Below are 22,045 nucleotides of genomic sequence, written 5' to 3'. Positions count from 1 at the left end.
TTAGCCTTCTCTTTGGTATCTAGCTAACGTTTAGGTTGTCTTGTTTGTGTAAATACAATTATATTTCAGGAAAAGGAGAACACAAGTCTTCCATACTTTATATCATGCTGGGTCCTCTAATCAACAAATAAAAACACTGCTTAATAATGCTTAATGTATTTGGTGTTGCTTATTATAGGAGGAACTCTCTGGATTGAAAAATAAAATACAAGCAGTTGTGCTTGAAAAGGAAAGCCTCCAGCAAGAGCTGAAATCTCAAAGACAGGAGGAGATACTAAGGGAACAAACACTTCTGGATGCATCTGTGAGCATTCTTTTAAATCATACATTTTATTTTAGTGTGAATATTCCCTTCTGCCCTCTGTCCCGCCTTCTTAGCTGCTTAGTTTTTCTCCTTGAAGTGTGGCCAAAGTACTATGTTGGTATTTGTTTGAGACCTCAAATATCAAATTTCACTGTGGTAGAATGAATTCTCAAATGAAATGATCTCGTAATGTTTGCTACGGTTTCCTGAGCATACCATTTCTGCCTTACCATATGGAAAGAGCAAGTCTGAAAGCAGGAAATGTGTTATACAGGAAGGACTTTGCTAAGTCTAGAAACCATTCAGAACCTTAGCTTAGATTTCTGCTGGATTTCTCTAAATTGTCCTTAATATCTGAAATCTGGTAAGTCTAATTAGCAGCATGATATAGCAGAAAGAACATTGGCCTTAGGGTCCAAGAATCAAAACGTTAGTCTTCCCATTGTCCCTAAGAAGGGTGGTGCTTAGCAAGTAATTTTAGAAGGCTTTATATAGCTTAATCCCATATGTCCTTTATTTCTTTATTGTTATTTTGAGAAGATTATCGTATACCAGGAGTTTTCAATACAAATTCCTGGACTCCAGGCCCTGTGAGTCTGATTCACTTGGTCTGGTTGGCTCCTGGGAATCTAAACTTTTATCAAGTTGCCTAAGTGATTCTAGTGTCAGTGGCCCAGAGTTTGAAGAACGTTGGGTCAGATTATCCCTATAATTCTGTGACAGAGAATTACTGTGGTGACTTTTAAATAGTGCTTAAACCACTTTCTTATGACTTATCAGAGTACTTTTGTCTTAAACTTTTTAAAACTGTTTTTCTGTAAGATATAGTCACAGCTTCTTCTGCTTTTTGAGACAAATGCAACTTCCCATGCGGAAGTTTTCATGCTTGCCTATTCCAGCTTCACTTTGCAGTTTACTTTGGTGGTTTTGACTTTGTCGTCATTAGTAAATCAGCTGTTAAGAAACCATGAAAGTCTTGATGTTTTATTGAGATATCCTCTAATTTTCATTTTTGAAGTCTTTTTTTTTTTTTTTTTTTTTAACCTGAATTGATAGCTTGGTTTTAATCCTGGAGTTGTATATGTTAGAGTCTGCTATTGAGAAGTATAGGAGTGTATTAACTCTGATAAATGAAGTGGGCTAATTAGTATTTCAGTTTAATTCTCTGCAATTGCATTTAAGTTTGTGATCAATTCTTTTCTCCTCACTATATAACTGTTTCCTGAAGATTTATATAATTATTAATGGTAAAAATTCCATCTTAGTTGCTTATTATTTTAATGTCAATTTGAAGAAGATATCACCATATATAAAATACTTAGAAGTAGCTGATTTTAAAAATATTCATTTGCTTTTCTTCCAAATATGTAGTCACTTAGCAAGCAGTGATTCAATTATTCATAGTCTTCAGTATTTATATAACGGCCAAGAAGTGGAAGAAAGGGAAGTGAAGTGAGAAAGGAAATTAGGCAGACGAGTGAATCAGAGGGCAAGAGAAATGAGTAATGCAAAAGGGGAAGGAAATGATGGTAAGAGCACACATGCCATGCAGCATGAGCAAAGAAAATGTGCTAAACAAAGCTACAGTCAGAATCATAGGAAGCTTCGATAAGGTTTTAGAGAGGTTTTGTTGTTTTTTTAAACATTCATGTGAGCTAAATGTAATGCAGATATTGAAATGATTACTGCAGATATGCCAGATGACCTTGATATCTATTTTAATGTTAGTCTCCTGTTATTTGTTGTTGTTGAATTGTTACCCCCTCATTTGACCTGTGTAAGTGAATTGAAACATTTCAAGGCCAGATACAGCGTCTTATGCATGTAATTTCAGCAGTTTGGAAGGATGATCATGTGAGTGGATGGATCACTTGAGCCCAAGAGTTCCAGACCAGCCTGGGCAACATAGTGAGACTCCATCTCTCTAAAAATAAAAAATAAAAAAATTAGCCGAGCATGCTGGTGCACACCTGTGGTCCCAGCTACTTTGGAGACTGAGGTCAAAGGATCCCAGGAGGTCAAGGCTGCAGTGAGCCCTGATCACGCCACTGCACTCCAGCCTGGGCAACAGTGAGTGAGACCTTGCCTCAATAAAAACAAGACGAACAAGAAACAAGACATTTCAGCAACATGTGCCTTGTGCTGTGGCAGAAGTTATAACATGAATAAAAGTGTTTAGGATATCTTAAATATAAAAAAAGTCAAGAAATACTTTCTTTTAGGGGGATGGGGTTTTTGTAATGAGTCAATTAAAATATTGATGCTAAATCTTCCTTGCTGTATTGAAATTTGCTGATTTCAGCATAGATTTTCAGTGTTTCATAATGCCTTTTAAAAAAGATAATTGAAACCTTTATATGGTGTATTAGTCAGGGTTCTCTCAAAGGACAGAACTAATAGGATAGATATGTTAAAGGGGAGTTTACTAAGTAGTATTAACTCACACAATCACAAAGTCCCACAATAGGCCGTCTGCAAGCTGAGGAGCAAGGGAAGCCAGTCCGAGTCGCAAAGCTGAAGAACCTGGAGTCTGATGTACAAGGACAGGAAGCATCCAGCACGGGAGAAAGATGTAGGCTGGGAGGCTAAGCCAGTCCAGCCTTTTCCCGTTTTTCTGCCTGCTTTATATTTGCTGGCAGCTGATTAGATGGTGCTCACCCAGATTAAGAGTGGGTCTGCCGGCCGGGCGCGGTGGCTCAAGCCTGTAATCCCAGCACTTTGGGAGGCCGAGACGGGCGGATCACGAGGTCAGGAGATCGAGACCATCCTGGCTAACACGGTGAAACCCCATCTCTACTAAAAATACAAAAACTAGCCGTGCGAGGTGGCGGGCGCCTGTAGTCCCAGCTACTCGGGAGGCTGAGGCAGGAGAATGGCGTAAACCTGGGAGACGGAGCTTGCAGTGAGCTGAGATCCGGCCACTGCACTCCAGTCCGGGCGACAGAGCGAGACTCCGCCTCAAAAAAAAAAAAAAAAAGAGTGGGTCTGCCTTCCCCAGCCCACTGACTCAAATGTTCATCTCCTTTGGCAGCACCCTCACAGACACACCCAGGATCTGTCCTTTGCATCCTTCAATCCAATCAAGTTGACAGTCAGTATTAACCATCACGTACAGTGATAACTAACGTTTATTGTTGACTACGTAGTTATAATATGCCAGGCACTACATCAAACACTTTATTTACATTATATTACTTCAGATTTGCAGTAGCCACACAAGGCGGGTGTTATTATCTCTGTTTTCAGAGGAATAAATTAAGGTACACAACTGTTAAGTAACCTAAGTAATTGGCCTAATGTCACAGAGCTAGATAATGGCAAAGCAGGGACTCAAACCCAGGACTGTCTAAATCTCTAAATGCACCCAGTAGAGCCTTAAATTATACGGGTTTTCTGTGTAAATTAGGAAGAGCTCGTCGACAGTGAACCAAACCATCTTTGTTTGCAGAGGATAGAAGTTTTCCCTGGCAGAAAAGAGAAGAACCTCCTTTTTATTGTCTCCTGCTTGTAGCCCTGGACCTGGATGGTAGCCTGCAAGACTTTCAACTTTTGGTCTAGTTTTTGACCTGGAAGTTAAAGAAGCAAGCCAATCAAAGTATATTTCATTGCTGTCGTGATTTTTCATCACTTTTCCTTCTCATAAAATATTTCCTCATGGAAAGCTTTTCTCTAGAGTTCACAAAATCACAGTAATACAAAAACATGTTATTTATTTGACATTTTGTCATGTGTCCTCCTTTAAAGATCTAGAATTTTTTTTTAAGGAGAAAATTTCTGGGCCAATTTTTTTTCATGTTTGTTTCCATCCCCTCTCTTACCACCACCCCCCACCCCGCCCAGTTAGGAAATCTAAGGTCCTGAATGATCTTCAGGGATTTAACGTACTTAGATTTAAAAAAAAAATCTTAGTTAAGTAGCATTCAAGTTTTTTAAAGCTATCTGTGAAAGAACAAAATATCCATTAGACTAGCACTTCTTTCCAAAGAATGATAATATTTTATATCGTAAGTCAGCAATCTGTGGTCTCCATGCTTCCTCCAATTTCTCCGTAGAACATTAGTACCACCCTCCTTCATTGATCTCAAAAACAACTTTAAATGCAATAATATCTTAGGGGATTTGGCCCTACCTGGAGAATCTAGTGCAGACTCATTCCATGGTGTGGTATACTCTCAAGTCCCTTGCTTGATTCTTCATCTTCTGACATTCATCACCTTATATTTTGACCTCTAGTAATGTTGAATTGTCTAAGACCCCCCTGCAGGCACCATGCTATTCTATACCCCGTGACATTTGTCATGAGGTTCTCTCTTTTTAGAATGCCCTTTCCATCTAGCTTACCCTTACTCATCCTTCAAGGTATCACACCAGTGTCAATTTTTTTCTAGAAAACCTTCCTTGGATTTCTGGGTGCCCTTAGTATCCCTCCTGTGTTTTGGCAGAGGCCCCTGTGCACACCTTTAGCCTAGCACTCACATTATTACATCGAAAGGACCTGCCTAGCTGTGTGTCTCCCTTATTAGACTGTAAACTCCTTGGAGCTAAGATTGATGTTGCTCATTTTTGTCCTCCAAGCTCTTAGCACAGTGTCTGAACACCATAGGTGTTGCACAAATGTTTGCACTAAACTGAACTTCCAGAAGAATATGAAATAGAATTCAGAGTACTACTTTAGGTGAATGTAGTTTACCACATTCTAGCATGATGTGACACTGCAGTATAGTTCAGTGTTTGGGGACCTGTCCTCTCTTGTGACTACTACCATATCCTTTGGCCCTTAGCAAGTGTTCAATAATTATTTGTTGGATTAAATTAATGTAAGTATTTTAATCCTTCTTGTGCACATAAATTCCCCAGATCGTTGGGCTGCTTACTACATTGAATGTTGAGAGGGTGACAGAGGTTGCAACTAGTACACTAAATTCAACTCAGGCATGTTTGGTTTGTTTGATAAATTTTGAGCCAGTATTTAATAATGTTTCATATGAAGGACCAGATATCTGGTAATACAAATTTTCACTCCCACATGGCAGTGATTGACTGGAATTGAGTAGCGGCTGCTTCCTTGGGATAGTACACATTTCTGTGGTTTGTCAGAGTGCCTACTCTTCTTCCTTTCTGAATCCCTGGCATGCAGGCTGCATGTCAACTCTGTTTATCACCGCACATGCACTGTTTCTTTTTACTAAAGATAAATATTTATCTGGAAAGGCAGAAGATCATAATAATATAGGACATTAAAGGGAAAAAACTGTTTCTTTTTCTCATAATGCTTCTGACACCAAATGTTTGGGACTGTTGTCTCCTACATCTGGCCATTCTCCATTTCTCTGTAGATACCAACTAGGTGTCCAGTGATTCAATTCAATTCTGACACTCACTACACAGTTAGTATCAGACCCACAGGTAAAGGGCTCAGTCCCACATGACTACCTGCTACTTTAGATACCAACTGCAAATAGTAGGTCTCTTGGTTATCCACAATTCTGTCTGATTTGTTTGTAAATCGGGGGTTCCTACAATAATTTGTGATAATTTGCTATAATGGCTCGCAAAATTCAGGGAAACACTCTGCTTGCTGTTACTGGTTTAGTATTATATAAAGGATATAAGTGAACAGCCAATTGAAGAGGCACACAGGGCAAGGTCCAGGCTGGTCCCAAGTAGAAGAGCTTTTGTCTGTGGAGTTTGGGTACGCCACCCTCTTGGCATGTGGATGCATTCGCAAATGCAGAAATTCTCTGAACTTCATCATATAGGATTTTTATGGAGGTTTTATTACATAGGCATGATTGGTTAAATCACTGGCTGTTGGTGATTAAGTCAATCTCCAGTTCTTTCCCCTCTTGAGGTGGGAGAGTGGGGCTACAAGTTCTAGTCTTCTAATCATGGACTTTAGCCACCAGTCATCTTATTAGCATACAAAAAGATACTCATCACCATGGAGATCCTGTAGTGTAGAAGCATAAGCATATGCTTTTTCTTTTCATCATAGGTAAGAATTGGTATTCTATTGGTAAGTATGCATGTTTATTTAAAGTTGAATTCAGTTGCAATTACTGGCACATTTTGTTTTAGGGAAACATGCAGAATTCTTGGATTGCAACAGGTGAAGATTCTGGGGCGGGTGAAACTGCCAAAAGACCATTTTCCCATGACAATGCAGATATTGGCAAAGCTGCATCTGCTGGTGAGCAGCTAGACCTGGTGAGTATTTGGGTGCTTTTCTCTTATACATCTTTTTTCTTTTTCTCTTTTGTACTTTTTTTTATTCTGGTAAAATATATATAACAATATTTACCATTATAACCATTTTAAATGTACAGTTTATCTGCAATAACTACGTTCATAATGTTAATCATAACATTATCCATTTTCAGAAGTTTTTGATCATCTCAAACAAAAACTCTGTACCTATTAAACAATATCTCCATTCCCTTACCTGGTAACCTCTATTCAACTTTCTGTCTTTATAAATTTGCCTATTTCAGATACCTGACATAAGTGGAATTAAATAATACTTGTCTTTTTGTATCTGGCTTATTTCCCTTAGCATAATATTTTCAAGGTTCTTTTTGTTGTAGCATGTGTCAAAATTTCTTTTCAAGACTGAATAATATTCCATTGTATGTATATTACCAAACTTTATCCATTCATCTATTGACTGACATTGGGATTGTTTCTATCTTTTGACTGTTATGAGTATTTCTGCTGTGAACGAGTATCTGTTTGAGACCTTGTTTCAATTATTTTAAGTATATACCCAGAAATAGACTTATTGGATCAAATGGTTATTCATTCTTTTTTCTTTCTGCTCCTCAGACTTGATCATTTTAATTGTCATTTCTTAAAGTTCACCGATTCTTTTTTCTGCCTACTCAAATCTGCTCTTTAACAGCTTTAGTAAATTTTTTATTTCAGTTATTATACTTCTTAGCTCCAGAATTTGTTTGGTTTCTTTTTATAATGTGTTTTCCTGATTTTCTTTAGTTGTTTGTCCATGTTTGTCTCTTGGCTTTTTGAGTGTATTTAAGACAGTCATTTAAAAGTCTTTCCCAGTAAGTCTGATGTCTGTGGTTTCTCAAGCATAGTTTCTGTCAGCTTATCCCATTCCTTTGAGTGAGCATGTTTTCCTGTTTCCTTGTATTCCTTGTTATTTTGTTGTTGAAATTGAGCATTTCACTATCATGTGATTACTCTGGAAATCTTTAACTCCTTCTTTCCTAGGATTTGCTGTCTTATTTTACTATTGAAGGCTGTTGTAGTCCTTTTGTTTTGAGACTTTTTCAAACGATTTTTGTGAAGACTATTCCATGTCATGTGTGATTATTGAAGTCTGCATTCTATTAGCTCATGTTCAGCTAATGTTTGACTGAGATTTCCTTGAATTCCCAGAGCTGAAAACAAATACCCCCCACTCCCCTCCAAAGGTGGAGGCGAGGGGGAGAGAGAGAGAGAGAGAACAGCCCACCTCTCCCAGTGTTTTCAGATTGGCTCTGTGCTGGGACATTCGTTTCCCATTTAACCAGGCTTGCTCTGAGCCTAGGGATCAGCCATAGGTGAAAGCTTACGGTCTTCTCACATTGTTTCTGAGTGTGTATCTTTCCTAGGCATACTGTGACTTTCTAAATTCCCCTGTACACACAGCTGCTTTTGAATGTCCTGATTTCCCAAAGTGTCAAAAACAATTCTATTTTAAGACCAAATAATACTTTTCAATCCTTTGATGTATTTAACATAACTTTATTCTTCTTTTGGTAACCTGAAGTTTTCTTTGCATTAAATGTGACATGTCAGAGTTGATCAACAATGACGAAAGTGTGAGATTAACACTGTAAATGGAATGTTCCAGGGGAAGATACAGTGAATCATAGTTCAGGTTCTCGTTATCATCCACAGATGTTATTAGTTTTCTAAAGGTTCTTTCTGTCCAGTCGCCCTCCCCTGTCTTAGTCCCTAATCCAAGCTTCGTTCTACTTGGGAAAGAGTACCCTTCTTCAAAAAATAAAATTGGAAAGACTAAGTAAATTATATCTTTTTTTCCTTCTCTGAGTAATTTACAGTAGCTATTTAATACCCGTAGGATAAAGACCAATGTCTCAAGTCATCCACAATTTCTGTCAAACTAACGTTCGAGACTGGTTTCACACTCTTCTCCTGTCTTTTGTTTTTTGTTTCTTTTTGAGACGGAGTCTTGCTCTGTCACCCAGGCTGGAGTGCAGTGGTGCCATCAAGTCAGTTTGGGATTTTGATTGAGATGACTTTACATTATAAATTATAGGTCATTTGAGAATTAATGTTTTATGATATTATCTAATCCTTGTAAACTATCACTCCACTTATTTGAGTCATCTTTAATTTTTGTCAATAACCTTTCATAGTCTTCTGAGTAAAGGTTTCATACATCTTTAATTAGAATTATTCCTTTTTATTTTTTATGCTATCATAAATGATACATATTTTCCAAATTTTTATTTTCTAACCCCTCATTGCCAGTATAGAGAAAAACACATGAGTTTTATATTTTGATTGAATGTCACTTTCTTTTGATTAGTGTTAGCGTGGTATATCTTTTCCCTCCTTTCACTTTTAACCTATTTGTATCGTTTTATTTGAAGTGGGTTTTTATAGAAAGCATATAGTTGGGTTTTGCCTTTTTATCCAATCTGACAATATTTGCTTTTTTTTTTTTTTTTCTGAGGCAGAGTTTTGCTTTTGTTGCCCAGGCTGGAGTGCAGCGGCACAATCTTGGCTCACTGCAGCCTCTGCCTCCCGGGTTCAAGCGATTCTCCTGTCTCAGCCTCCCAGTTAGCTGGAATTACAGGTACATGCCACCATGCTTGGCTAATTTTTGTATTTTTAGTAAAGAGGGTTTCATCATATTGGTCAGGCTGGTCTCAAACTCCTAACCTCAGGTGATCCACCTGCCTCGGCCTCCCACAGTGCTGGGATTACAGGTGTGAGCCACCATGCCTGGCCATATTTGCTTTTTAATTTGGGTATCTAGACCACTGACATTTATTGTGATTATGTATACAACTCAGTTTAAATACATCATCTTGCTATTTGGCTGCTTCTTTACCCATCTCTTATTTATTCCTCTTTACCTCTTTTTCTGTCTTCTTTGAATTATTATTATTATTATTATTATTATTTGAGACGGAGTCTCACTCAGGCTGGGGTGCAATGGCATGGTCTTGGCTCATAGCAACCTCCGCCTCCCAGGTTCAAGCAATTCTCCTGTCTTAGCCTCCTGAGTAGCTGGGACTACAGGCGCTTGCCACCACACCCAGCTAATTTTTGTTTTTTTTAGTAGAGACGGGGTTTCACTATGTTGGCCAGGCTGGTCTTGAACTCCTGACCTCGTGATCCACCCATCTTGGCCTGCCAAAGTGCTGGGATTACAGGCGTGAGCCACCGTGCCCGGCCATGAATTAATTATTTTTTATGATTCCCTTTTGCTTTCCTTTTTGTTGTTGGTCTGAAAAAAATCTTTAGTACCAGTATTTACTTGATTGCTCACTTCAGAAACCCAGGATTGTTTTCAGTGTATTTTTCTCCCCTATATGTATTCTGTCATAAAATTCTGTCAGTTTTTCTCTTAAGTATCTCTGTACTAAATCCTTTCTTTTTAATTCCTAGTGCTTGATTGCTTTTGTTCATGTGCTTATCTCTTACCTATGTATTTGTAATTACTGGTTTCCCTTTCTTCACACTTCAATTATGATTTAAGACTCAATTCTGATAAAAAGATTTCAGTGGCCCTCCAGTATTTCTTCTAGGGGGAAAGTACAGGAGACATGTGTACCAAATAAAAGTCTTGGTATTTTTATTCTTCTTGTGGTCCACCTTTACCTACTTTACCCATCTCCAACCACCCCTCCACCTCGCATTTTACATTCTAGTGATACTGATCTACTTACTGTTCAAATATATAGCATGGTTTCTTCAGCCTCTGTGCCTTCTGCTCTACTGGAAATTATCCTTCAAGTCTTAACATTTCCTCTGTGAGGCCTTCTTTACTTCTCTTTGGCTAAATTAGGAGTTCCTGCCTCTCTAAATTTTTCAATTTCCATATACTTCACTAGAGCGATTTATGAACAGTTGACCCTTGAATAATATGGGTTTGTAATGTGTGGGTTCACTTATATGTGTATTTTATTCAAGAAATATATCAGAAATTTTTTTGAGATTTGTGACAATTTGAAAAAACTTGCAGATGAACCATGTAGCCTAGAAATATGAAAAAATTAAGAAAGAGGTATGTCATAAATGAATAAAATATATGTAGCTAATAGTCAATTTTATCATCTACTACCATAAAATATATACAAATTTGTTATAAAAAGTTAAAATTTATCAAAACCTATGAATACTATCACTTACAGACTGTACATGGAGTCATTCTCAGTCAGGAGGAATGCAAAAAAAACATAAAGATGCAGTATTAAATTATAACAGCATAAAGTTAAATGTAGCACATACTGTACTACTATAATAATTTCATAACCATCTCCTATTGCTATTGTGGTGAGTTCAGGTGTTTCAAGTGTCTGCTTAAAATACCATGTGACACTAGTTATCTCTGTGTAAACAGTTTGTCTCTTCAGTAAATTGCATATTACAGTAAAAAGTGATCTCTTGGCTGTTCTCGTGTAGTTTTCATCATGTTTAGTGTGATACTGTAAACCCTGAATAACACCGTGAGGCCCATGCAAAGTGCCACTAGTGATGCTGGAAGCGCTCCCAAGAAGCAATGTCATGACATTACAGGAAAAAGTTACATTGCTTGATACGTTCCATAGATTGAAGTCAGCAGCTGTGGTTGCCCCATTTCAAGATAAACTAATCCAATATGAGGACCATTGTACAAAAAGAAAAGAAAATTTGTGAAACCATCACTGCAGCCATGCCAACACGCATAGAAACTTTATACTTTTGCCCAATGCCTTTTTATCTGTCATGGAAAATGCAAGTTTTATGTAGGTACAGGATTTCTAAAGAAAAGCATACCTGTAGACTCTAATATAATTTGAGAAGAAAAAAGAAGTCATTTTATGACAACTTAAAAAAAAAAAAAGGAAAGTAAAGGATGTAAAGCTGGAGAATTTAACACCAGCAAAGGATGGTTTGATAATTTTAGAAAGAGATTTGGCTTTAAAAATGTCAAGATAACAAGAGAAGCAGCTTCTGTTGACCAAGAGGCAGCAGACAAGTTCCAAGATGCCATTACGAAAATTATTTAGGAGAGGCTGGGTGTGGTGGCTCACACTTGTAATTCCAGCACTTTGGGAGGCTGAGGTAGGCAGATCACCTGAGGTCAGGAGTTCAAGACCAGCCTGGCCAACATGGAGAAACCCTGTCCCTACTAAAAATACAAAAATTAGCTGGGCATGGTGTCATGTGCCTGTAATCCCAGCTACTCGGGAGGCTGAGGCACGAGAATCACTTGAACCCAGGAGGTGGAGGTTGCAGTGAGCCAAGATCGCACCAATGCATTCAAGCTTGGGTGACAGAGTGAGACTCTGTCTTAAAAAAAAAAAAAAAAAAAAAAGGAAGAAAATTATTTAGGAGAAATGATATCTACCTGAATAGGTTTTTAATGCAGATGTAAGTGCTCTATTCTGGGGGAAAAAAAATGCCAGAAAGGACTTTTATTAGTAAGGAAGAGAAATGAGCACCAGGATTTGATGCAGGAAGGGATAAGCTAACTCTACTGTTTTGTAAAATGTACTCAGGTTTATGATCAGGACTGCCCTTATCTACAGAGCTCCTAACTCACGAGACTTGAAGGGAAAAGATAAACACCAACTGTTAGTCATTTGGTTGTGCCACAAGAAGGCCTGGACAATGAGAAACCTTTTTCTACATTGATACTTTGTCCCTGAAGTTAGGAAGTATCTTGCCCAGTAAGAGACTGCCTTTTGAAGTTTTTTGATATTGCACGATGGCTCTGGCCACCCAGAACCCCATGAGTTCAACAATAAAGGCATCAAAGTGGTCTCCTTGCCTGCAAACACAGTGTCTGTAATTCAGCGTCAAGATCCAGGCAGTCATAAGGATCTTTAAGGCTCATTACACATGGATACTCTGTGGAAAGGATTTTCAACGCAATGGAGGGGAACCGCAGTAGCAAGAACATCATGAAAGTGTGAGAGGATTACAGCATTGAAAATGCCATCATTGTTATAGAAAAAGCCATGAAAGTCATCAAACCCATAACAATGAATTCCTGCTGGAGAAAACTTTGTCCAAATGTGGTGCATGACTTTACAAGATTTACAGCAGTCAGTCAAGGAAATCATGAAAGAGATTGTGGGTGTGGTGGAAAAGGTTGGGAATGAAGGGTTTCAAGATAGGGATCTTGGAGAAATTCGAGAGCTAATAGACACCACACAAAGGGATTAACAGAAGATGACTTGATGGAGATGAGTGCTTCTGAACCAGTGCCAGAAAATGAGGAAGAAGACATAGAAGAAGCAGTGCCAGAAAGCAAATTGACATGAGATAATCTGGCAGAAGGGTTCTGATTATTCAAGACTGCTTTTGACTTCTTTTATGACATGGACCCTTCTATGATATAGGCACTGGAACTAAAGCAAATGGAAGAAGGGTTGATATTGTGTAGAAACAATTTTGGAGAAAAAGAGCATAACAAAGTGAGACAGAAATTACCATGTGTTTCCATAAAGTTAACCAAGTTCACCTGCCTCTCCTGCCTTCCCTCCCAACTCCTCCATTTCTGAGAAGACAAGATCAACCCGTCCTTTTCCTCCTCCAACTCAGCCTACTCTGTGAAGATGGTAGGGTGAAGGCCTTTATGATGATCTATTTCCACTTAATGAAGAAAATACCACTTTCTTTGCCTTCTGATTTTTCTAATAACATTATCTTTTCTCTAGATTACTTTCTTGTAATAATACAGTATATAATATACATAGCGTACAAAATATGTGTTGTTTATATTATTGGTAAGTCTTCTAGTCAATAGTAGGCTATTAGTAATTAAGTTTTGGGGGAGTCAAAGTTATACATGGGGCCAGACTCAGGGTCTCGTGCCTGTAACCCCAGCACTTTGGGAAGCTGAGGCGGGCAGATCACTTGAGCCCAGAAGTTTGAGACCAGCCTAGCCAACATGGTGAAACCCCATCTCTACTAAAACTACAAAAATTAGCCAGGCATGGTGGCATACGCCTGTAATCCCAGCTACTTGGGTGGTTGAGGCAAAGAATAGCTTGAATCCAGCATGTGGAGGTTGAAGTGAGCCGAGATTGTGCCACTGCACTCCAGCCTTGGTGATAGAGTGAGACTCTGTCTCAAAAAAAAAAAAAAAAAAAGAAGTTATACATGGATTTCCAACTGTACAGGAGTCAGTGCCCCTAATCTCCATGTTATTTAAGGGTCAACTGTAATTGAAATTCTTCATTTTTGTATTCCTTTCTGGGATATTTTATAAGTTCCTTGCAGTTCAAGCTACCATCATCTTAGATACACAATAAATATTTGTTGAATGAAAGAATAACCGGATACCAACAGAGGCTTTTAGGAGTTAGTCTATCATCATGTGATTTAAAACTTTACTTTTGATCATTCATCTAGCACATATTTATTGTATGTCAAATATTCAACAGCTACAATGAAGGATTTTCTAATAAGATCTGATCTTTGCCCTAATGGACCTTATGGGTTACAACTGTTTTTTTCCCAGAATCACACTTTTAGGGATAAGACCTGATATATGCAATTTTGAAATAAAAAGAAAATCAATTTTATGACTCAGCAGTTCTTTGCAGGCATTCACACAATAAAAATAGAAAATTTGGGGTGGACTAGGAAAATATTTTCTAGGAAGATGTGTTTCCCCCACCTTGGGTAAAAAGAAAAAAAATTGAACTTAATATTAAAAATTAAAGTTTATGGGTGGGCACAGTGGCTCATACCTGTAATCCCAGCACTTTGGGAGGCCGAGGCTGGCGGATCATGAGGTCAGGAGATCGAGGCCATCCTGGCTAACACGGTGAAACCCTGTCTCTACTAAAGATACAAAAGAATTAGCCGGGCATGGTGGCGGATGCCTGTAGTCCCAGCTACTCGGGAGGCTGAGGCAGGAGAATGGCGTGAACCCGGGAGGTGGAGCTTGCAGTGAGCCGAGATGGTGCCACTGCACTCCAGCCTGGGCAACAGAGTGAAACTCCATCTCAAAAAAAAAAATTAAAGTTTACTTATAAAACACAGGACATGGAGAAAAATGTGCTTTTATTTTTCTTTTCTATAGGAGAAGCTAAAACTTACTTATGAGGAAAAGTGTGAAATTCAGGAATCCCAACTGAAGTTTTTGAGGTAAAGTGAAATCATTCATTTATAGTCATACCAAAAGCATAATGATCTTAAAATATATTTGAATGTTTGCTGAACTTCTAGTTTTAGTCATTATCAAACTTACTTGATGACATTTTGTATACAATTTAAAAACTTTCCTCAGATTATTAAAGGATAAAATGGCCTGAAATTGAGTTATTTTTCAAATCACATTCCTATTTCTTCATCAGTTGTAAAATACTTGTGTTTTCTCATAAAAATAAGAATCATGGCTGGGTGCGGTGGCTCACACCTGTAATCCCAGCACTTTGGGAGGCCGAGGCAGACGAATCACGAGGTCAAGAGATTGAGACCATCCTGGCTAACATGGTGAAACCTTGTCTCTACTAAAAATACAAAAATTATCTGGGCATGGTGGCACACACCTGTAGTCCTAGCTACCTGAGAGGCTGAGGCAGGAGAATCGCTTGAACCCGGGATCGCTTGAACCAGGAGGTTGCAGTGAGCTGAGACCGTGCCACTGCATTCCATTCCAGCCTGGTGACACAGTGAGACTCCGTATCAAAAAAAAAAAAAAAGAATCACTCACTAACTGCTTTTATAGAAATTATGATATTCAAGTAAAATAATAATGAAAATAAAGCACTTTAGTTTTCAAATTATTAGTATTTTTCTCTCTGTAGTCTTCATCTAATTTTAAAATTGCAATGATAATATAATAGTTTGAGTATTTGTATGCATGATGAATTTGAGTATATATGATGAATCTTCACATAGTTTTTATGGAATCTATTTATTAGAGATCCCAGTGAGACCTATATATTATAGATTAACCATTAGTGATTTACGTATAACGAGTAGAAAAAGACAGCAGGAATTAATGTTTTTGTTGTTAAATATTATTTTTAAATAGTGGTAATGAAGTATTTTTAAATCAAATAAACTTTCAAATACTATTTATCATTTTATTTTAATAAGTCCAATTTGAAATAAATTTTAAAATCTTCTAGGCCATATCCTATCTAGAGACATAACTAGAGTAATACTAAGAGCCAGAACTCAGCCAGTTGCAATGGCTCATGCGTGTAATCCCAACACTTTGGGAAGCCAAGGCGGGTGGATCATTTGAGGTCAAGAGTTCGAGACCAGCCTGGCCGATATGGTGAAACCCTGTCTCTACTAAAAATATAAAAATTAGCTGGGTGTGGTGGCACACACCTGTAGTCCCAGCTACTCAGCAGGCTGAGGCAGGATCACATGAACCCAGGAGGTAGAGGTTGCAGTCAGCCAAGACCACGCCACTGCACTCCAGCCTGGGTAACAGAGGGAGACTCCATCTAAAAAAAAAAAGAAGAAGAAGAAGAAAAAAAAAAGCCAGAACTCATAGCTTTCATTGAACATGCTTGTTTATTTTTTAAATGTTCTTATGTTTTTCATAGATTACCCTGATTAGTTTTAGGATTTCTCTAGAGATTTTGACTTTTTGTTTTTACAAAGAAACGTAACATTTAAAAAATACTCTAATTTTTGCTGTCTTGCTTTTTGTCCTACTTTATTTTATTTTGATTTTTTTTATGACTTGATTCTTCAGTTTTTAAAGTGATGTGTTTCTAGATCATTGTACTTAGGGGAATGTGACTTATTTTGTCTCATTCAGAATCTAGAAATTTCATCTTTAATTACATTAAAATACCAACTTGCAATGAACTAGACTTTGTTCTCTGAATCCTTCTGTTTCTTCATTTTCTTTTACTATAATTTAAGATTCTTTAAAGGGCATTTTCTTAAATAAAATCAGTCTTCTTTTCAACTTTCTCTTTTGCCATTGCCAGTAACCAAATCTACTTGAGTGTTTTGAGTTTGGACCTGACCGAAATTAGTAATGGGGACCCTTTGACTTTGGAATGTGCTTCCCAAGTTCTTTTTATAAAGCCTTTGAAAGTCGGACATTCTCTACATGGTATTGAAGAAGAACACTTACCATGTTGGTGTTATTATTTTGGGGATAGGGTAGAAGCGGCTCCTTTTTTCCCCTCAACTTTGGAATGCCATTAGATTAGCTTTTTTTTTTTTTTTTTTTTTTTTTTTTGAGACGGAGTCTCGCTCTGTCGCCCGGGCTGGAGTGCAGTGGCCGGATCTCAGCTCACTGGAAGCTCCGCCTCCAGGGTTTACGCCATTCTCCTGCCTCAGCCTCCCGAGTAGCTGGGACTACAGGCGCCCGCTACCTCGCCCGGCTAGATTAGCTTTTTTTTAACCCTTAGATTGCTTGTGGGTCTTTTCTGCCTCTCCTCGGTTGCTTGAAAACCCCCAAAATCTCAATAATTGTCTGACAACCAGGCTGTTGACTTCTTCCCTGTGACAGGGAGCCAGTTAAGATGGCCATAGCCCCTGAGCATGGAGACTCTGACAATGACAGTAGGGAGTAGACAGAGATGGAGATAAAGTTCTTGCCTTCAGTAGTCTCATTTTTCAGCTCGAAAGTTTTTTGTTTTTTTTTTAAATAAAAATAATTAAAAAAACAACAACAATGGTACAAAAGAGCCATCTAGGCAAGGAAGCTCAGTCGCCAAGTTGACTTTAGCACAACTTTACTGGGATAAGGTAGGAAAATACAACCCATGTACCAGTCATTTAATCCTTAAAAAGTCACCTTGAAGAAAACCTCATCCAGAGGTGAGCTGATAAAGTAAAAACAAACAAAAACTGCACCCATACCCACACTCACACCTCCCCCCACCCCTACCATTCCCCAGCCCTTTCTTTAGCAGCCTGTGTTTCCAGCTAATTGCTACTACCCCTGAAATCTTATGACTGGCAAGTTCTATGTAACTTCCTTCTGTAACTTACTTTCTTTTGAAACAGATCTTTGTAGAAGTTTGTTGTTAGATAATTATCTATCTAATGTTTTCCTCCTGAAGAAAAATGGGCAGTAATAAACTATTCAAGGATAAAAATCCATGTTTTTTTACGTGAACTTTTAAGGTACTCTAAAAATTTTAAGAGGTTAATGCTTGAAATAGGTTATTTTCGTCACCTCAAGTATGTTGTCTTATATTACCCCACCTCTTTTTTAAGAAAAACTATTTGGGATTTTTATTTGGAGTTTTATTTTTGTTTTGTGGTTAATATAGCATTAATGGAGGTTGGATCCTGGAACAAGAGAGCTAGTATTGGGCAGACTCTAATCTAATATTAAAATCTTACAAGAACCTAAGCTAATTATTTAATATATTCAAGTCTCATCATATTCAGTGTGTCAATTATGATCACCACACCAAAAGTTTCAGGGTCATGGTAAAAATTAATAAGGTATTGGATGTAAACTAAAGCATCAGGTGAATGCCCATAAATGATAGTAGTAGTTAACATTATGATGATTCATTTTAAAGTCACGTAATTTTACCTGGCCATTTTCTAGAATTTTTTCCCCCTCTTTTTAGGAAAGACTTAGCTGAATATCAGAAAACTTGTGAAGATCTTAAAGAGCAACTAAAGCATAAAGAGTTTCTTCTGGCTGCTACTACTTCTAACCGAGTTGCTGGTCTTTGTTTGAAATGTGCTCAGCACGAAGCTGTTCTTTCCCAGACCCATAATAACGTTCATATGCAGACCATCGAAAGACTGATAAAGTAAGTATGCTTCTACACAGAGTCTTTGGCAATATGGAAAATCCTGCCTTTAAAGGAGCATTGTGTTATTTTAGCCCTATGCTAGGTCACATGTGATTATTGTTAATCTTCAAATACAATGGATTTTAAAAGGTTCCTTCATTGTAGCTTCCTTGAAGACAAATGGGTAGGTTCTGCCTTGTCACCATGTTGCTTTGAACAGAAACCCTGTCACTTTGAACAGATAATAGTATCTCTTGGTTTCAGTCCATCTTCAAGTGAGAGAATTGAACTGGACAGTCTTTACGATTTTGTCCAGTTCTGTGAATCTATAATTACAAATCGAATACTATTCTTAACAAAAGTGAGTGTAATAGAAATTTCTTTGGTTTTGCCATATCTTGAATTTTTCTGCTGTACTTCAGGTAGAATGAGTTATTACCATGTCTTTATCGTGTGTCTATTGTAAGGAATATTATGAGGACCCACTGTGTCTCACTATTGATATTTCAGGGTTAACAGAACAAGTTACAGATGACCTTTTGTGTTGTTGAAGTTTTCATCTAAGCTGAGTGAAACAATTCTCTGTGTAGATCTGTTTTGTTCTGTTTTCACTATTCCAGAGGGTACCTTTTCCTGTGAAAATTGTATTCAGTGGAAATTGAGAATTATTATGTAATATGGAACCCAGTGGCAGTTTATAGAGTATGTTCTTCTATGCCCCCTGCTTTTCTGTGTGCTCAGTGTCACCTCTCTCTGTCTGCTCTGCTCACTGAAATAGCCCCAGATCACTTCCTTTTAGAAGAAGTCTCTCACCAGCCCTGCCCCATTTTGTCCTCAACTGACTTAGGTTTCTTTCTTCTGTGATTTTATGATATATCATGTACACCTGGAGGCAGCAATTGTGTTTTGTTTATTTCCGTAGCCTTTGTTCCTAGCAGAGTGTCTGGCTGGCAGTAGGCGCCCAGTACATGTTCGCTGTTCATGTGACAAGGCATTTTGGCATTGACTACTCCACAGTCAGAGATCCTCCTGCTCAAACTGCTGTGGAGGGGTGGCATGACTGTGGTCATTACGGTCAGACCGATTGTGCTCCATGTCCTGACCTTCAACAAATTACTTTTCTTCTCTGAGCCTGGAGTCTTCTGTTGTTTGGAGGAATAATACCTGCTTCTTGAGATTTAAGATCTTTTTGGGTTTTTACTAAGGCAAGTTAGCCTGTGACCAGAAGTACTGCTTTTGAAACTGACTGCGGGCCGGGCGCGGTGGCTCAAGCCTGTAATCCCAGCACTTTGGGAGGCCGAGACGGGCGGATCACGAGGTCAGGAGATCGAGACCATCCTGGCTAACACGGTGAAACCCCGTCTCTACTAAAAATACAAAAACTAGCTGGGCGAGGTGGCGGGCGCCTGTAGTCCCAGCTACTCGGGAGGCTGAGGCAGGAGAATGGCGTAAACCCGGGAGGCGGAGCTTGCAGTGAGCTGAGATCCGGCCACTGCACTCCAGTCCGGGAGACAGAGCGAGACTCCGCCTCAAAAAAAAAAAAAAAAAAAAAAAAGAAACTGACTGCTTGGGTTCATGTTCTGGTTCTAATGCCAACTCACTGTGGAACCTTGCAAAAGTTACTTAGCCTTTTTGTGCCTCAATTTTCTCATTTTTAAAATGGTGACGTAAGTACCTAACTCATAGAGTTACCTTGAGGGGTCACTAGAGAAAACCTATGTAGTGCTTAAAACACTTCCTGACATATAGTAAGTGCTCAATAAATATTAAAACCATTCTGTACCTTCCATACTCCCGAGAATGATCAATATGTCTTGTAGCTGTGGTTTCCACACATGGCTAACCCCTGGGTTCGGGGGCGGGTTGCTGTTGTTTTTGAGTTGCGGTCTCACTCCGTTGCCATGGCTGGAATATAATGGCACGATCATAGCTCACTGCAACTTTGAACTTCTGTGCTCAAGTGATCCTCCTGCCTTGGCCTCCTGAGTAACTGCAGACATGTGCCGCCACACCCAGCTAATTAAATTTTTTTTTTTTTTTTGGTAGAGATGGAGTCTCACTATGTTGCCCAGGCTGTTCTTGAACTCCTGGCTTCAAGTGATCCTCCCACCTCAGTTTCCTGAAGTATTGGGATTATAGGCATAAGCCACCACACCTGACCTAACCTACGGATTGTTATGTGAACAGAATTTCCAGTGTGGACTGACAGGTAGCTTTTTTGTTTGTTTGTTTGTTTGTTCGTTTGTTTTTTGTTTTTTTGAGACAGAGTTTCTCTCTGTTGCCAGGCTGGAGTACAGTGGCGCAATCTCGGCTCTCTGCAACCTCTGTTTCTTGGGTTCAAGTGATTTTCCTGCCTCAGCCTCTCAAGTAGCTGGGACTATAGGCACCCACCACCATGCCTGGCTGATTTTTGTATTTTTAGTAAAGACAGGGTTTCACCATGTTGGCCAGGATGGTCTCAATCTCTTGACCTCGTGATTCGTCTGCCTCGGCCTCCCAAAGTGCTGGAATTACAGGTGTGAGCCACCGCGCCTGACCTGACCAGTAGTTTTTATGATCTATACTGCTTGGTTCTGTTTTTGTTAAGTATTTTAAGTATTAAATATGTTGTTAATTTATTCATATGTGCTCAATATAACTATTAAATATTTATTAACTATTTTCAGATACAACTAACAAATGTAGTAAACATTTATTATATGTCAAGGACTGTGCTAGGCAATTTGAGAACATAATTTTTAAAAATCTTAAAACATTCATGAGGTAGATATGATTACCCTCGTTTTAAAGGCAGGGAAATCGGGGTTCAGAGAAGTTAAAAATTTGCCTTTTTATATTTGAAAAACAAGAACAGAACTGTACCTTACAAAAATAAATTCATGGTAGTTTTGAAGGTTCAGATATAATTCAGACTATAAAAGCATTAGAAATAAATATAAAAAATATCTTATAGTTGTGGGTTATAGTACTAAGGATGACATGAAAAGTGGAAGTCATAAGGGAAAAAAGATACATTTGTTTCTATTAAAAAATAAATTCCCTTACAATAAAACATTACATATTCAGTTAAAAGGCTGAGAACAAAATATTTGCACTATACATGACAAAAGACTGATAGAATAAATTTCCTTTGAAACAAACAAAAAGGACAAGCTGCCTAGCTGCAAAGTAGGTAAACAATAGAAATCAGTGAGCAATAAAAGAGGAAGGGGTCAGCATATGAGAATGTATTTATTCTATTAGTATTTGAGGAAATACAATCAAAAAATAAAAAACCAATCCATCAGACTGACAAAATAGAACTAGATTGATAATTTCAAGAGTTGGTGAGGTCATGAGTAAGCAAGTATTTTGATACTCTGCTGGTGGGTTCATAAATTGGTGGAAATACTTTGGAAGTAAATTAGTACTGTCCATTAATATTCAAATTGTGCATTTCACTTTTCAAAATCTACCCTCAAGAAAAAAAACTCATGTACATGCATAATGGGGTATGTATAGGGAATGCTTTTTGCAGCATTGTTTATAATTATATGAACAACTTAAAATATCGTTCAAAGGAGAGTAACTAAACATGGTTTAGATAAACTATGACATTTTGTGCATAGTATGAAAAACGGAAGTAGTTCTATGTGTATTAATGTTGGACCATCTCCAAAATACACTGTTGCAGGAAAACAAAACAAAATGGCTAAAGATACATCCAGTATGAAACCTTTTGTATTTTTTAAGTCCATATACAACTATACTACATTTTTCCCCTTCAAGGTTCATAGATATGCACAGAAAAATATTTGAAAGAGTAAGCACC

The 22,045-nt window shown here is 38.1% G+C and overlaps 1 protein-coding gene across 17 annotated transcripts in view; it reads left to right on the top strand.

Annotated features, from left to right (window-relative positions):
* Nucleotides 1-22,045, top strand: part of SDCCAG8 (SHH signaling and ciliogenesis regulator SDCCAG8) — a 251,197-nt gene that overhangs the window by 28,883 nt on the left and 200,269 nt on the right. For all 17 annotated transcript variants that reach the window (XR_004434333.1, XR_004434329.1, XR_004434327.1 and 14 more), the window contains exons 5-8: nucleotides 179-304; nucleotides 6,383-6,511; nucleotides 14,580-14,644; nucleotides 18,064-18,252. Coding sequence is in view for 8 of the 17 variants with exons in the window: in XM_033199699.1 (XP_033055590.1) it covers nucleotides 179-304; nucleotides 6,383-6,511; nucleotides 14,580-14,644; nucleotides 18,064-18,252 (509 nt within the window). In the remaining 9 variants the exon portion in view is untranslated. The remainder of the gene's footprint in view (nucleotides 1-178; nucleotides 305-6,382; nucleotides 6,512-14,579; nucleotides 14,645-18,063; nucleotides 18,253-22,045) is intronic.

This window comes from Trachypithecus francoisi, unplaced genomic scaffold (genome assembly GCF_009764315.1).
Source record: "Trachypithecus francoisi isolate TF-2019V2 unplaced genomic scaffold, Tfra_2.0 Lachesis_group5, whole genome shotgun sequence".
Lineage (NCBI taxonomy): Eukaryota > Metazoa > Chordata > Mammalia > Primates > Cercopithecidae > Trachypithecus > Trachypithecus francoisi.
The sequence above is the reverse complement of the archived record's forward strand: the minus strand, read 5'-3'. Positions and strand labels throughout refer to the sequence as shown.